A 15,389-nucleotide genomic window follows, 5' to 3' on the forward strand; every position below is an offset into this window, starting at 1 on the left:
TTATTACATTCTTATTTGAGTTGAGTTAAATCCTCGAATAAACGAACAGGCTATGACATATGCCTTTCAACACCATAACATTATCAGAAATTAAATGTCCAGGAACAAATGCACTCTGATTCTCGGAGACAACCATATTTAGTAGACCCTTCATTCTATTTGCCATAACTTTGGTAATGATTTTAACCAGAACGTTACACAAAGAAATTGGACGCAGCTCTGTAATTCTCGACGGAGATTTTTTTTCGGAATCAAAACGATGTTAGTGTCATTAAGACCCTCTGTCAATATGCCACTGTCAAAAAAATTCCTCACTATCATAAACACATCCTTCCTTCACTATATTCCAATATTTCTGGAAAAACCCCGGAGTCATTCCGTCCGGTCCCGGGGACTTATCCAGATTCATTTGAAACAGTGCCCTCCTCACTTCGCCCATCGACACTTGCTGTAAAAGTTATTCATTATCTAGCTCAGAAATCATTGTTGGAATGCATTGCACTACCTCCTGTCAACTCGGTTCTCCACTGCTAAATAATTTCGAAAAGTAATTTATCATGAGTTCTGGCAACCCATTATCCCAATCCACCCATTGACCATCATCGTTCTGCAATCTGCATATTTGATTATTTCTTCTACGTGCGCTAGCAGTTGCATGAAAATAACGACTATTACGATCTCCAGCTTTAAGCCATAACTGTTTGGCTCTTTGACGCCAAAATATCTCACGTTGGTGAAAAACGAAAGCCATATGCTTCTTGGCTTCGGTATAAAGCTCCAATGAAATTACATCCCTTTTCCCACGATACTCACTCAATTTCTCCTTATATCTTTTAATACGTTTTCTAAAGTTGCCTGTTATTTCTTTTCCCTATATCGCCAATTTTTCACTGCATGCCTTCACTTTTTGTTAAATGTTTATACCACTCTCATTATCCCATCCATCTTGCACAAGCTGAGCACACATAGGATCCAAGCACCAAGCGTTTTCAAATCTAAAGCGAGGCATGTAATTTGTTTTACTAACTTGTTTGGGCACTAGTAAAATTGGACTATGGTATGATGCTACTCCCTCCAAATTATATAACTTAGCAACCGAAAATTCATTCAACCATGCACTCGTTGTAAGAGCTCTGTCGAGTCTCACTTCCATCCATTTATCCATTCCCACACCCCTCTCCCAGGTATATTGGTGTCCAACAATATTCATATCAATCAGCCCTGCGTCCTGGAGAGCATCGTTAAAGCCGTCTATCAACCATTGAGGGTAAAGCAGTCCCCCAATCTTATCAGTTGCAGATGTTACATTATTAAGGTCCCCCATGACACACCAAGTTAAATTCGAATCCCTTGCGAGATACTGCAGTAAATCCCAGGTTTTATGTTTCTTACCTCGATTTGGCTCTCCGTAAACCCCCGAAAGTCTCCACTTGTTCATCCCTTCTATCATCACCTCAACATCTATATGATTCTGAGAGAAACTTATCAGTTTTGCCTGATCACGCTCCTTCCATAATAGCGCAATACCAACACTCCTCCCAATTGGGTCAACAGCAAAAAGACCTTCAAAACCCAGCTGTACCCGCACCCACTTCATTTTATCCTTCCTAGCTAAGGTTTCACATAGAAAAATAAAAACAGGCTTTTCTTGTCTTACGACTTCTTTTAGGAACTGAATATTCAAGGGAAGCCCGATCCCTCGACAGTTCCAGCTGATCGAACTCATAACTCTTGGCGGGCCTGTAGTGCATCACCCGCCATTAATCCGTTTTTTGAGATTAGGCCCATGTTTATTTGTTCATCCAACATTTCTGTATCATACGTACTGGGCTTAATACTCGATATTTCACCAATGAACTCCTCAGTCCTTCTTCGCTTTGGGTCTGCCACTATAAGCCCACTAGCTTCTATATTAAAAATATTTTCTCCCGCCTTGTCTTTATTTACCTTATTCCCAGCTAACGGATAATCATTAGAGATATCTGCAATAAATATACTTCCTTGATTATCTACAGTAACACAGCTCCCCTTCCTGAATTTACTATATTCTCCTCTTCTCTCCCTCCAATCATAGTAACAGACTTCTCTCTCTTCTCTTCGTTTTTCATCCATGGTGGTGTAACCTGACTCGTCCCTCCCTGCTGTAACCACTGTGACCCTATCGTATAGTTTTTACGCTTTGGCTCGACCTTCATCCATACCCCATAAGGCTTTTCAATCTGCTCCAGCGGGGTGTCAAAGATACGCTCACAAAATTTCTCGTTATGACCTATTAGTCCACAGATGAAACAAAAAGTAGGCACCGCTTCATATTTAAATGTTACCCAGCACCAGTTATCTGTACTTTTCTTTAGTTTCATTCTCCTCTTTAGGGGTTTATCAAGCTCAATGTACACTCTTACTCTTAGATAATCTCTCCATACCCCCCACTACAAGAAAACAGGGTAAAACCGACCGGACATAACCGACTGACGTTGATTTGGTCACCTTAAAACTGACCAACATCAGTGGTCGGTTATATGCCAACTAAACGACACTGTATCGATGATGTGGCACACATAAAACCGATCGGACACTGGTGGTCGATTTTACTGAAAAAAATGACACCGTTTTGGTGATGTGTCACTTTCAAAACCGACCACCTACATGTGGTCGGTTATATCCACAAATTATGCAGGTTAAAACCGACCATATATGGTGGTCGGTTTTGTAGAATATTAAAAAATTAATTTAAAGTACAAAAAAAGTACCCGTTACAGAGAAAACGGTGTCATTTTATTCTTCTGCCTAAAACCGACCGCTGACTGTCGCTTTTAACCTATTTTTTTTAATTTTTTTGTTATATCCCTCATTTCTTGATTTTGGGCAAAAAAATTAAAAAAAACAGAGGATTGAAGTGGAGGAGTTTCAGAAAATTGTAAGTTATTTCCATATTTTGTAATAATGTGTGTGTGTGTTTATGTTGGTGGTGTATGTATTAAATGTTGTTATATGTATTTAATGTTTTTATTTTTTTATATAATATTTGTTGTGAGAATTGAAGTTTAGTAGTAGATAATTTGTAAGTTAGTTTCATTTATTGTAATTATAGTGTGTGTGTTTGTGTGTTTTATGAAATACATGAATAAATATGAGATTAATGATAAATTATTTGTTAAATATGTTTTTTTTTAATTTTAAAAAATATTATTGTAGATGGAAACCATTGATCGAAGTTGGATTGGTAATCAATTGCAAAGCGATAAAATTTCATTGACCCCGGAATATAGAATTGGTGTATAAATTTTTTTAAAATTTGTTAGCGAAAATGGAATGGAAGATGGTAAAATGAAGTGTCCATGTAAACGTTGTAAAAATTTGAATTGGTTAAAGATTGATGATGTTAGATTTCATTTGCTCGCTAAAGGGATGCTTGAGGGTTATACCGTGTGGACGTCGCACAGTGAAAAAATAGGAAGAAAACGTAGTCGAACATCACATCACCGTTATTGTGTTCGGGAACCTTCGAGAGTAGAAGAACCGGTAGATTTGAATGCGATGTTACATGATTTAGCCGGTGAAAATTATCAATTTTATGAAACTATGGATAGGGAACTATGAATGTAGAAGAAGCTCCAAATGATAGTGCTAAAAAATTGTACGAGGTTATTGTTGAAAATGGAGCACCTATTTATCCCGACAATACAAAGTACACAAGATTAAGCTTTACCACTAAATTATTGGAATTCAAAAATAACTCGCATTGTAGTAATAAAGCTTTTGATAGTTTGCTTTAACTTCGTACAGATGTGTTACCAAAAAAACATACATTACCCGAAAGTTATTATGCAATGAAAAAAATTATGAAGGATTTGAGGGTTAAATATGAAAAAATTGATTTATGTGAGAATGATTGTATGTTATTTTATGGAGATGACAAGGATAAAGTTGTGTGTGATATATGTGATGAAGATCGTTATCGGGATGTTCTAGGAAAGATGGTAAAAAAATAGCAAAAAAAATCTTAAGACACTTTCCTTTGACCCCTCGATTACAACGCTTATATATTCGGGACATACACCCGATCACATGAGATGGTACAAAAATAGAGATGTGAAAGATGGAGAAATAAGTCATCCCGCAGATGGAGAAGAGTGGAAAAATTTTGACCGTCGGTATCCTTCATTTGCTCAAGAGATTCGTAACATAAGGCTCGGTCTTGCGACCAATGGTTTCAACCCTTTTGGCCCTACCGGGAAAAAAACATATAGTGTGTGGCCCGTGGTGATAGTTGTCTACAATCTTCCACCATCGATGTGTATGAAAAAGCCTTATATGTTCATGACCGATATAGTTCCGGGTCCAAATAGTATTGGAAAAGATATTAACATTTGTCTAAGGCCTCTCATCGATGAATTGAAGATATTGTGGAATACCAGGGTGAAGACATACGACCAATCTTAGAAACAAAATTTTACAATGAGAGCGGCTATTATGTGGATAATTAGTGACTATCCCGCTATGAGTATGATAAGTGGGTGGTCGGGCAAAGGAAAGATGGGATGTCAAGTGTGTCTTGGAAGCGTGCAAGGGTTTTAATTAAAATTTTGTGGAAAATGTAGTTTATATGGCACGAACCTAATATTCCTTGAATCAAATGATCCACTCCATTAAAAAAGTAATTTGTTTGATAACAAAGAAAGAAGATTGTTTCGTGGTCGTTTGTCCGGTGAGGGTGTTAAGGAATTGCTTGATGGTTTAGTTTTTCCACCACCCGGAAAGACTAATTCGAAGGCAAGGAGTGTCGGATACGGGGAAGAGCATCATTGGACTCATGTCCCAATCTTTTACGAACTCCCTTATTGGTCATCACATAGTTTACGATATTCAATTGACATCATGCATACGGAAACAAATGTTTTTGAAAACATTTTTTTTACTATTGTCAATGCGGCAAAGTCAAAAGATCATAAAAAAGCAAGAGCGGATTGCAAGCATTTTGGGGTGTTACCACATTTGTGGATCGATGAGAAAGGAAAGTCACCTAAAGCACCTTATTCCCTTACTAGAAAATAACGTAAACTTTTGTGTGAATGGATTAGTTCACTAAAACTTCCGGATGGTTATTCCTCAAATATATCACGTTGTTGCAATGTTGAGGAGTGTACATTTTATAGATTCAAATCGCACGATTGTCACATTTTTCTTCAAAAATTATTGCCTCTCGCAATTCATGAACTTCTACCGGCGCCTATTGCCGATGCAATCACGACAATTTCTAACTTTTTCCAAGATTTATGTTCATCCGTGGTTACAAAAACCGACTTGGAAATAATGGAAAAATCGGTTATCAAAGCGTTGTGTTTGTTGGAAAAGAATTTTCCTCAAAGTTGGTTTGATTCGATGAAATACTTGGTTGTACATTTAGCCGAAGAAATTAGACTTGTTGGACCTGCTTATTGGCATTGGATGTATCCGATTGAACGTTTGTTGGGAAAATTAAAACAAAAAGTTGGTAATAAAGCAAGGATTGAGGGGTCAATTGCCGAACGATATATGGAGGAAGAGATTCTTAATATTTGTTCTTTTTATTTTGCCTCTGACACGATCCATAATAAGGTACGTCGTAACGAGGTTTTGTTTGATGTGCAAAATTCCGAGAATTTAGAAGTGTTCAAATATCCAATTCAATCTCTTGGAAAGGAAGGAACTCGATACATGAGTGATGATGAACGAGAGTTAGCGGAAGAATATGTTCTTTTAAACTCTCCTGAAGTTCAACCTTAACTAAGGTACCAAAATCTTACTTTAAAAAATATGCGTAATAATTTTTGTTAATGACACATGCATGATCTTACTTTATAGTTTAGAAAGTACCGAGATCGTGTTATGCGACAACGACCAGAAACAACACCTCAAGATTTAGATCGTATTGTCAAAAGTCGATTTAAAACTTGGTTTAAACAAAAGGAATTTATCTATTTTTAATTTGCATGATTTTTTTTAAATTCTTATAATTACAATGTCTCATCGATTTGAATTATTTTTAGGTTGATAAAGATGAGGTGGAAGGACCTCGTTTTAGGGACTTACTTGAAGGGCCGGTATTAAAAGTTATGACTTTTGAGACTTGTCAAGTTAATGGATATAAATTTTCAACAAAATCTGCATCCGGTTCTGGTATTGTTGTTAAAGGAAATTTGCACGGAAATAATCTTGATTATTATGGTCAACTACAAGAAATTATTAGACTTATTTATCAAGGATGCAATCATTTATATTTGTTCAAATGTATATGGTTTGATAGTGTTGGTAATGGTGTGAGGATTGATAAGAATCGTGTGATTATAATTGATATGACTTCAAGATTGAAGTCAAATGAGATTTTTATTTTAGCTAGTCAAGCCTCACAAGTATATTATGCTCCTAGTGTATTGGATCCAAAAGCGAAAATATATACGGTGGTCAAATCTAAAAGTCGCCTAATTGATGAATCTATCGTTGCGCAAAATGATATAGAGGACGCTTTTCAGGAAGATAGATCTAATGCATCGACCTCGTTTTCGCTCTTTGTCAATTTTGCACAATATGGACAAATACCGTTTATTCGGCGTGAAGAAGAAGAAAAAGACGAAGAAGACGAAGAAGATGATTTGAAGGATGACGAAGATGAAAATGAAGGAGAAGAAGAAATAAGTGAAGGTGACAATGAGGATGATGATGATGACGAAGATGATGATGGTTTTGACGATTTTGAATAACGTCATTTGTATTTTAAAGATGATTTTTAGTAAATTTTGTAATGATTAGGATACTTTATTTATAAGTTATAGCAAATTTTTAATGGGTTTGTGAATTTTTGGTTTTAATGCTAAGTTTTATGCGTTTATGTCCCGTTAGGGCCAAAAAATCATAATATTTGACCGTAATATTTCCCAGAAAACCGACCGTCTCCTTGACTAAAACCGACCACCTTCTTGATAAAACCGACCGTCTCCTTAAATGGGTGGTCGGTTTTAAGGTGGTCGGTTATAAGAATTAAACTGGCTTCTGAAATAAAACCGACCACTTTGCACATTTGACCTCGGTCGGTTTTAGCAGTCTTGGTCAAAGTACATTTTTAATACTTATTTTCAACGATCGAACCGTACGGATGTTAACTTCATGTCAAAATATGCTTATGCACAAAAAAATAGCACTTTTGAACGAGTACCATTACGTTTTTATAAGTAAATTAACAAATTTAATTAAAATTTAAAAAAAATGAATTCGATTTGAGAAGTATAATTTTAAAAGGTATATTTAACGATCGAACCGTACGGATGTTAAATTCATGTCAAAATATGTTTATGCATAGAAAAAAGCATATTTTAACGAGTACCATTACGTTTTTATAAGTAAATTAGCAAATTTAATTAAAAATTAAAAAAATGAAAAATATAAAATACACATGATCGAACCGTATGGATGGAATGACGCGGTGAAAACGAACAAATGTACCAAAAATTAGGCTATTTAAAAATATTATAATTAAAATCATATGGAATATAATTATTTCAGTAAGTATGTCGGCATTCTGTAGACAGAATAAGTTGAACATACCATTCGATACTATAAGTATAATTTTAAAATTTATTTTTAACGATCGAACCGTACGGATGTTAACTTCATGTCAAAATATGTTAATGCACAAAAAATTAGCACATTTGAACGATCACAAATACGTTTTTATAAGAAAATTAGCAATTTTGATTAAAAAGTGAAATAATTAATAAAAAATAAAAATATGAAATACACATGATCGAACCGTACGGATGGACCGACGCGGTAAAAAAAAGCAAATGTACCAAAAATTAAGCTATTTAAATAATAATAATCATGTTTTTATAAGATTTTTTTAAATTTAGGGGTTTTTAATCCCCAACCCCTAAACCCTAAAATAAAAAAAAAATAAAAATTAAATACTATAAAACCGACAACTTCGGGTCATAACCGACCACCTAAAAAATGCGTGTTATTTTGTAAAAAATTAAAAACCCCGCCTAGAGCAAAATGACACCGTTTTGCATGCTGCACAGGGTTCAAGGTTAAAACCGACCGACCTGGTGGTCGGTTTTAAGTGTCAGGCGGTCGATTTTAAGTCTGTTATAAATAAAAAAAAACGGTTCATTTTTCTTTTCTATTTTTCTTTCTCTATCTCTCTATTTTCTCTCTATCTCTCTCTTACACTCAAAACTTCACTAAAATACTTCGATTCAATGGCGTATTCACGAAGGAGCCCCAAATCATCTCTCATTGCCTCCAGTTTCACTCTCGATGTAAGATTTTCTTACGATTAAGATATTTTTTTACTCGATTGCATATATGTGTGTATGTGTATGTATTTTTTATGTTTATATATATGATTCGAAGTTAATTATATATGTTTTGTGTTTGTTAAAGTAATATTCTCACATAAATTGATGTGTTTCACTTCAAATCAAACTTCATTGATTTTTCAGTTTTTATGTAAAGTTTTGCATGTTATACATTCGTCGGTTATGTCAATTTGTTTAATATAGGTTAAAGTCATAATTTTTGGGTATTTCGTCGGTTTGTTTACTCTTTTTAGAAGTATAATGTATTTTTAGGGTTAATTTTTAGGGGTTTGCTCTCGTTAACACATAAAAGTACTCGAAATGGATAATTCTCACTTAAATTAAAGTTCATCTGATTTTTCAGTTTTCATGTAAAATTTTGCATGTAAAAGATTCGTCGGTTTTGTCAATTTGTTGAATATATGGATAAGTATAAATTTTAGGGTTTTTGTCGGTTTGTTTACGTTTAGGTAGAAGTATAAATGTATTTTTAGGGTTAATTTGTAGGGTTTTTCTCTTATAAACATGATCCGTACTCGAAAATGGATAAATATTGCACTTTATATGTGAGTTTGGAACTTTAATTTGTTGTATATATAGATTAAGTTGATTTAATGGTTTAATTTTTGTAATTAAATAATGCTCTAATTAGTTGTGTTTATTTTTATCGTTAATTTATGAAATGGATACATTTATATGCATTTTATATGCATTTTATGTGATTTTAAATGCTTTTTTATGTAATGTGATTTACTAATGCAAGTCGTTTCATCGATTTGTTTTTTTCATATTGGCTAATATATTTTTATTATTTATTTTAGGATCTTTTTGCTTGGATGTTGACATTGGTTATGATAAGTCTTGTGGTGTTGGCGATGGCGAGAAAAGGGAAGGGGAAAGACAAGGAGCCGGAAAAAGATAAGGGGAAGGCAAAGGCCAAGGGAAAGGCCAAAGTCGCGAGTAAGAAGGGCAAGGGAAAGGGTGCAAAGGGAAAAAGAGGGAATTTACATTTGCAGGATGAGCCGACGGATTCGAATTCGGACCTGAATGATCCGACTCGGCACATGACAAATGCAGAGGAGCGAGAATGGCGAGGAAGGAGACCTCGATCACATTCGAGTGGCATATATGGAGAGAAACCACCATTGAAGCCATATTGCATTGATATCTCCGATGGACAGTAAGTTAAAAAATTTTAAATTGCATTATTCCTATATATGTTTATATTTTTAGTTATGTTCAATATTGTTATATGAATTGTTAATGTTTATTGTTTTCTTTTGTTTAAATATAGTATTGAATATGATACGGCAAAGAAAACGCTTTTGGCTATGATTCGGGAGAAGTGGCCTCTTGGGCGTTACACTTATACCGATATCGAAGAACGTCACCCGGGTTGGTTGAATGCAAGAGTCGAGGAGTTTCAAGTAAGTTAATTTTTTTTTGTAATTGTCATTTATTTCTTGATTTTATGATGCATTTATCCTCGTTTTCTTTTTTTTTGCAATTTTAGAAATATTATAGGCATCTTAAGGGGCAAAGCCGTTCAAAGGCCCGAAAAATTGTGGAAGATCACATTAAAGTGACGATAAAAAGGACTTTGAACGAGTTTAAGAAGAGGGTGGAGCGAAAAGCAAGGGAGGAGGGCGTGAGCAAGTTGTCTTTGAAGCCGCCTTATTGGTCCGTTCCTTTTGGAAGGACCTTTTGGAGTATTGGGAGAAGAACGAAGGACACTTGCACCGGTCATCGGTTGGATCCACCAACCGACATCAAGTTGAAAGATTGCATAGTGCCGGTGCAAGGTCATTCAATAGAGTTCGGGAGGTAATATTATTATATTCCATCACATACACATACATACACGTTCACCATATTTAATATAATCAACTAATTATTAGGACGTGCTAATATAAGTTGTTTAATATTTGAAAGGCAATGACGGACAAGAACAAGAAAAAGCCGACGAGACTCGAGGTGTGGGATAAATGTCATAGGAAAGTTGGATCCGATCCGGAAAATCCCGTCTACACTACACCGGCTGCCATGCGTATTGCGGTAATTTTTATGTACTTTTATGACCATTTTATGTGATTTTAAATGCATCTTTAATAAGTGAATTTTTATGTATTTTCATGTGATTTTAAATGCATTTTTATGTTTTTTTTATATACATTTTTATGTGATTTTAAATGCATATTTAATAAGTGAATTTATATGTATTTTCATGTAATTTTATATGCATTTTATGTGATTTTAAATGCATCTTTAATATGTGATTTTATATGTATTTAATGTGATTTTAAATGCATTTTTATGTGATTTTATATGCATTTTTATGTGATTTTAAATGCACTTTTAATATGTGATTTTATATGTATTTTAATGTGATTTTAAATGCATTTTAATTTGATTTTATATGCATATTTAATATGTGATTTTATATGTATTTTAATGTGATTTTAAATACATTTTTATGTGATTTTATATGCATTTATATGTGATTTTAAATGAGGGTTAATATGTGATTTTATGTGTATTTAAGTGATTTTAAATACATTTTTATATGTGATTTTATATGCATTTTTATGTGATTTTAAATGCATCCTTAATATGTGATTTTATATGTATTTATGTGATTTTAAATAAATTTTTATATGTGATTTTAAATGTATTTTTATTTGATTTTAAATGCATCGTTAATTGTTTTAAATGAACTTGTAAGAATGATATGCCGCCATTTTCGAGCGCATGCCCGTGGAGGTTACACAAACGGGTGATCGGGATGAGCCGTGGGATTGGTGGATGGAAGCGTTGGAGGTCCTCCAAGGTACAAAGCCGAAAAAAAATTATGTGGTGGGGTTCCCCAATGCTCGGGCCACCGATCTCTTGCCTACACTTGCTACCCGGTACCGAGATTCCACACGGAATGAAGCCGGCTCATCCTCATCCGCTCCGAGACAACGTGAAGTCATCCCCAACAATGTATATCTTGCCATCGTGAGGAATGTGCTTACAGAGATCCTTGCTAATCCAAATCGGTTTGCTCGCCAACTTTCCGATGCGAAAATAGCTACATTCGCACGTACCGCTCTCGAGGCCTCGAATCCATCCTCCGATCCTAGCCAAAGGTTGCAATGGAATAACCTTATCGGTGGCGAGATCATGCATATCGTGGGCTCCTTGATTGAAGATATCGTCCAAAAGACGGAAGCTCGTGTTGCGGAGGTATAATTTTTGACCTTCTTGTTTATTTATTGTTTTCATTCACATGTAAATTTTGTTTCTTCTTTTTAACTAGTTTAATTAAACTTGTGTATCTAGGAAAACAATCGGCGTACTATGGAAGTCGATAAGGATTAAACGTCCGAGGATGAGACCTCCGATGATGAGGACTTTGATGATGGCGACGGTGATGGCGGTGGTGATGACGGCGGTGATGGCGGCGGTGATGGCGGTGGATCGTCCGATGTTGATTTGTCGGATTAGTTTATATTGATCGGTTATAAGACTATTGTAATTTGATGGTTATGGGATGTAATATAATACGTTGTGATGGTTTGATACTTTGTCGGTTATTTAGGATTGCTTATAATGATGTAATGATACGGTTTAATCCTCCGGTTATCGGAGTTTCTGAATGTTTGCGTTGGATTTAATTACTATGGTTTAATTATGAAATTTACTAGTTTTTGCGAATGATTTTGAGTAGTATAGTTTAATGATTATCATTGTTGTTTGTTTTGGTTGTTTGGTTGTGATTGGATTGGATTTGTGTATTGATTTGGTATCTAGGGGCTGCTGAAAAACCTGCAATATTTTTTAAAATCAGACCTTAAAATCGACTAAAAATAGACATAACCGACCACTTTTGACCATTACAAAACCCAGACAACCGACCATCAGGTGACATAACCGACCACCTTCTTCATAAAACCGACCGCCTTCTTTAGAGAGTGGTCGGTTTTAAGACGGTCGGTTATGACATTTAAGTTAGCTTCTGAAATAAAACCGACCGATGTGCACACTTTGACCACGGTCGGTTATGAGTTCTAGTCAACATTTTAAAAATAGACATAACCGACCACCTGCGGTCGGTTATGACTCAGTGACGTGGCGACACGTGTGCACACGTGTTACCACGTATACACAGTGACCCCACATTTTAGTAAAATGCCCAGGCACTTAAACGACCACTATGTTGGTCGGTTATGAGGGTTAAACCCGACCAAAAGTCATAACCGACCAAACTAAAACCGACCACGTTCTATGGTCGGTTATGACCCTTTTAACCGACCGTTTTGCCTCTCAACATCTATATGATTCTGAGAGAAACTTATCAGTTTTTCCTGATCACGCTCCTTCCATAATAGCGCTATACCACAACTCCTCCCAATTGGGTCAACAACAAAAGACCTTCAAAACCCAGCTGTACCCGCACCCACTCCATTTTATCCTTCCTAGCTAAGGTTTCACATAGAAAATAAAAACAACCTTTTCTCGTCTTACGACTTATTTTAGGAACTGAATATTCAAGGGAAGCCCGATCCCTCGACAGTTCCAGCTGATCGAACTCATAACCCTTGGCGGGCCTGTAGTGCAGCACCCGCCATTAATCCGTTTTTTGAGATTAGGCCCATGTTTATTTGTTCATCCAACATTTCTGTATCATGCGTACTGGGCTTAATACTCGATATTTCACCAATGGACTCCTCAGTCCTTCTTCGCTTTGGGTCTGCCACTATAAGCCCACTAGCTTCTATATTTAAAATATTTTCTCCCGCCTTGTCTTTATTTACCTTATTCCCAGCTAACGGATAATCATTAGAGATATCTGCAATAACTATACTTCCTTGATTATCTCCACTAACACAGCTCCCTTTCCCTGAATTTACGGTATTCTCCTTTTCTCTCCCTCCAATCATAGTAACAGACTTCTCTCTCTTCTCTTCGTTTTTCATCCATGGTGGCGTGACCTGACTCGTCCCTCCATGCCGTAACCACCGTGACCCTATCGTATAGTTTTTATGCTTTGGCTCGGCCTTCATCCATACCCCATAAGGCTTCTCAATCTGCTCCAGCGGGGTGTCAAAGATACGCTCACAAAATTTCTCGTTATGACCTATTAGTCCACAGATGAAACAAAAAGTAGGCACCACTTCATATTTAAATGTTACCCAACACCAGTTATCTGTACTTTTCTTTAGTTTCATTCTCCTTTTTAGGGGTTTATCAAGCTCAATGTACACTCTTACTCTTAGATAATCTCTCCATACCCCCACAAAGTTATTAGCGTCCGATTCAACGAAACTACCCACATAATTTCCAATGTCTTTTACTACTTTTAGTGACATAAATCCAGTATTCATTCCATGTAACTGCACCCAAAGATGAATATTATTAATGGTCACTGTCCGTGGGTTATCACCTTCTTTTAAACGAACGAACACCAACTGGAATCTACCGAATGTCCAAAGACTTCCTTCGACAACTCTTGTGATGTCAACTTCGTGGTAGAACTGGAATATGTATCTGTTCCGTTCCACTTCCTTTACGTACATTCCCCTGCCCGGTCGCCATAAAGAGGCCATTTTATGCTGTATAGCTTGAAAGTCGATTGAAGATTCAGTCAAGAATTTGCCCACTAAACACCATCTGACATCAATTTCTGATAGATCCTCCATGTTGTCCTCGTAAGCAATCCCTCCTTCCTCCTCATCTTCTAAACGGAACCTTGCAAAGCTCTCTTCCATTTCCTTCACCGGATCTCTATCTCCAGCCATTATAAACTAGTAAAAAGAACCACCAAAGTGACGAAAAAACGAGACACACTAAAAAAACGTTGAAACGAACTGAACTTCACGTATAAAACATAACAACCATGTCAAAAGACAAGACGTATCTTTAGGGATAATTCTTATGCTGTTTTGAATTTAAGAAATCAACATGAAGTGCACTTTCTAACTACAGTGTAAGATGGAATTCTATTTTTTGGGCTTGTGTAATTCTGCATGGTCATGGAGTGCATTTTTTGGTCTTGTCCATGGGCCAATTCGAAACTAGTGACAGCCCAATGAGTAAATATTTATTATAGTTCAGTCAACATGATTTTAACATACTGCCATGGAGTTTCGCGGAAAGTTGGAGGTGATAATCGGTCCACTTGATTTTGGTGGTTTATGAAATTACATGCTTTCCCCTGCCTAATTGTATACACCTGTTTTTACATCGGATGCAGGACAAACGACTGCATATTTGAAAATATAGGTATCTTGTATTCACATCAAAAATCTTAATTTACACGTATGATATAATATAACATAATAGATGTTAAACCCACCCCTGTATATGAATTTGTTTTTTGATACTAATAAGTTGCCTTCATATTTTTTGATACTAATAAGTTACCGTGACATTCCAGATTCACATCGATTTTCATTTGAGTGCTTATTTTATTCACAAGTTTTTTTTGCAAGATGGTTACAACCATCAATAATCAAGACGAGAAATCATCTTTAATACAAGTCTATCTTTTTAGTTAATAAAAAATTAAATAAACAAATCAATAATAAGCCTTCACATATGCTCGAGAAACGGAGAAAATAAGTTGCGGACAATTAACTATACATATTAATATACGAGCACGAGACAATCAGTCGCTCTAAAAACCTTAATATAATAGAGGAAAACCTCAACAGTTAGATCTTATACCGCAACAAAGAGATATATATGAATTTTTTTTAGCACATTTCAAATTGTATATCCTCTAGACAATCGACTACTTCTCCACAATCCACCGAGTCCTTCACAATCTACTATTCATTTTCACGGTCTTCGCCGCCATGCACGAATCCAGACATAGTTTTATCGATACAAATTTAGTAGGTCTGTCCAATTGATCTTGATGGTTTAAGACATAATTTTATGGATACAAATTTAGTAGGTCTCGGTCCACTTGATCTTGGTGGTTTATGAAATTACATGCTTTCCACTTGCCTACTTGTATAGATGTATGTACATGTGGGGAAGGTTCACATCAATTTTTATTTCACTAGT

General features: G+C 35.7%; 1 protein-coding gene across 1 annotated transcript; it reads right to left on the reverse strand.

Moving 5' to 3' along the window:
- Positions 1 to 910: 910 nt before the first annotated feature.
- On the reverse strand, positions 911 to 1,597 carry LOC141689791 (uncharacterized). Its single transcript, XM_074494186.1, has one exon. It carries the CDS (start codon positions 1,595 to 1,597, stop codon positions 911 to 913), a length of 687 nt encoding a protein of 228 aa, XP_074350287.1.
- Between the last annotated feature and the right edge of the window lie 13,792 nt (positions 1,598 to 15,389).

Source organism: Apium graveolens, chromosome 2 (assembly GCF_009905375.1).
Source record: "Apium graveolens cultivar Ventura chromosome 2, ASM990537v1, whole genome shotgun sequence".
Taxonomy (NCBI): domain Eukaryota; kingdom Viridiplantae; phylum Streptophyta; class Magnoliopsida; order Apiales; family Apiaceae; genus Apium; species Apium graveolens.

Coding starts and splice junctions, on each gene's coding strand:
- LOC141689791 (XM_074494186.1), bottom strand. CDS start 1,597: ATGAAGTGGGTGCGGGTACAGCTGGGTTTTGAAGGTCTTTTTGCTGTT.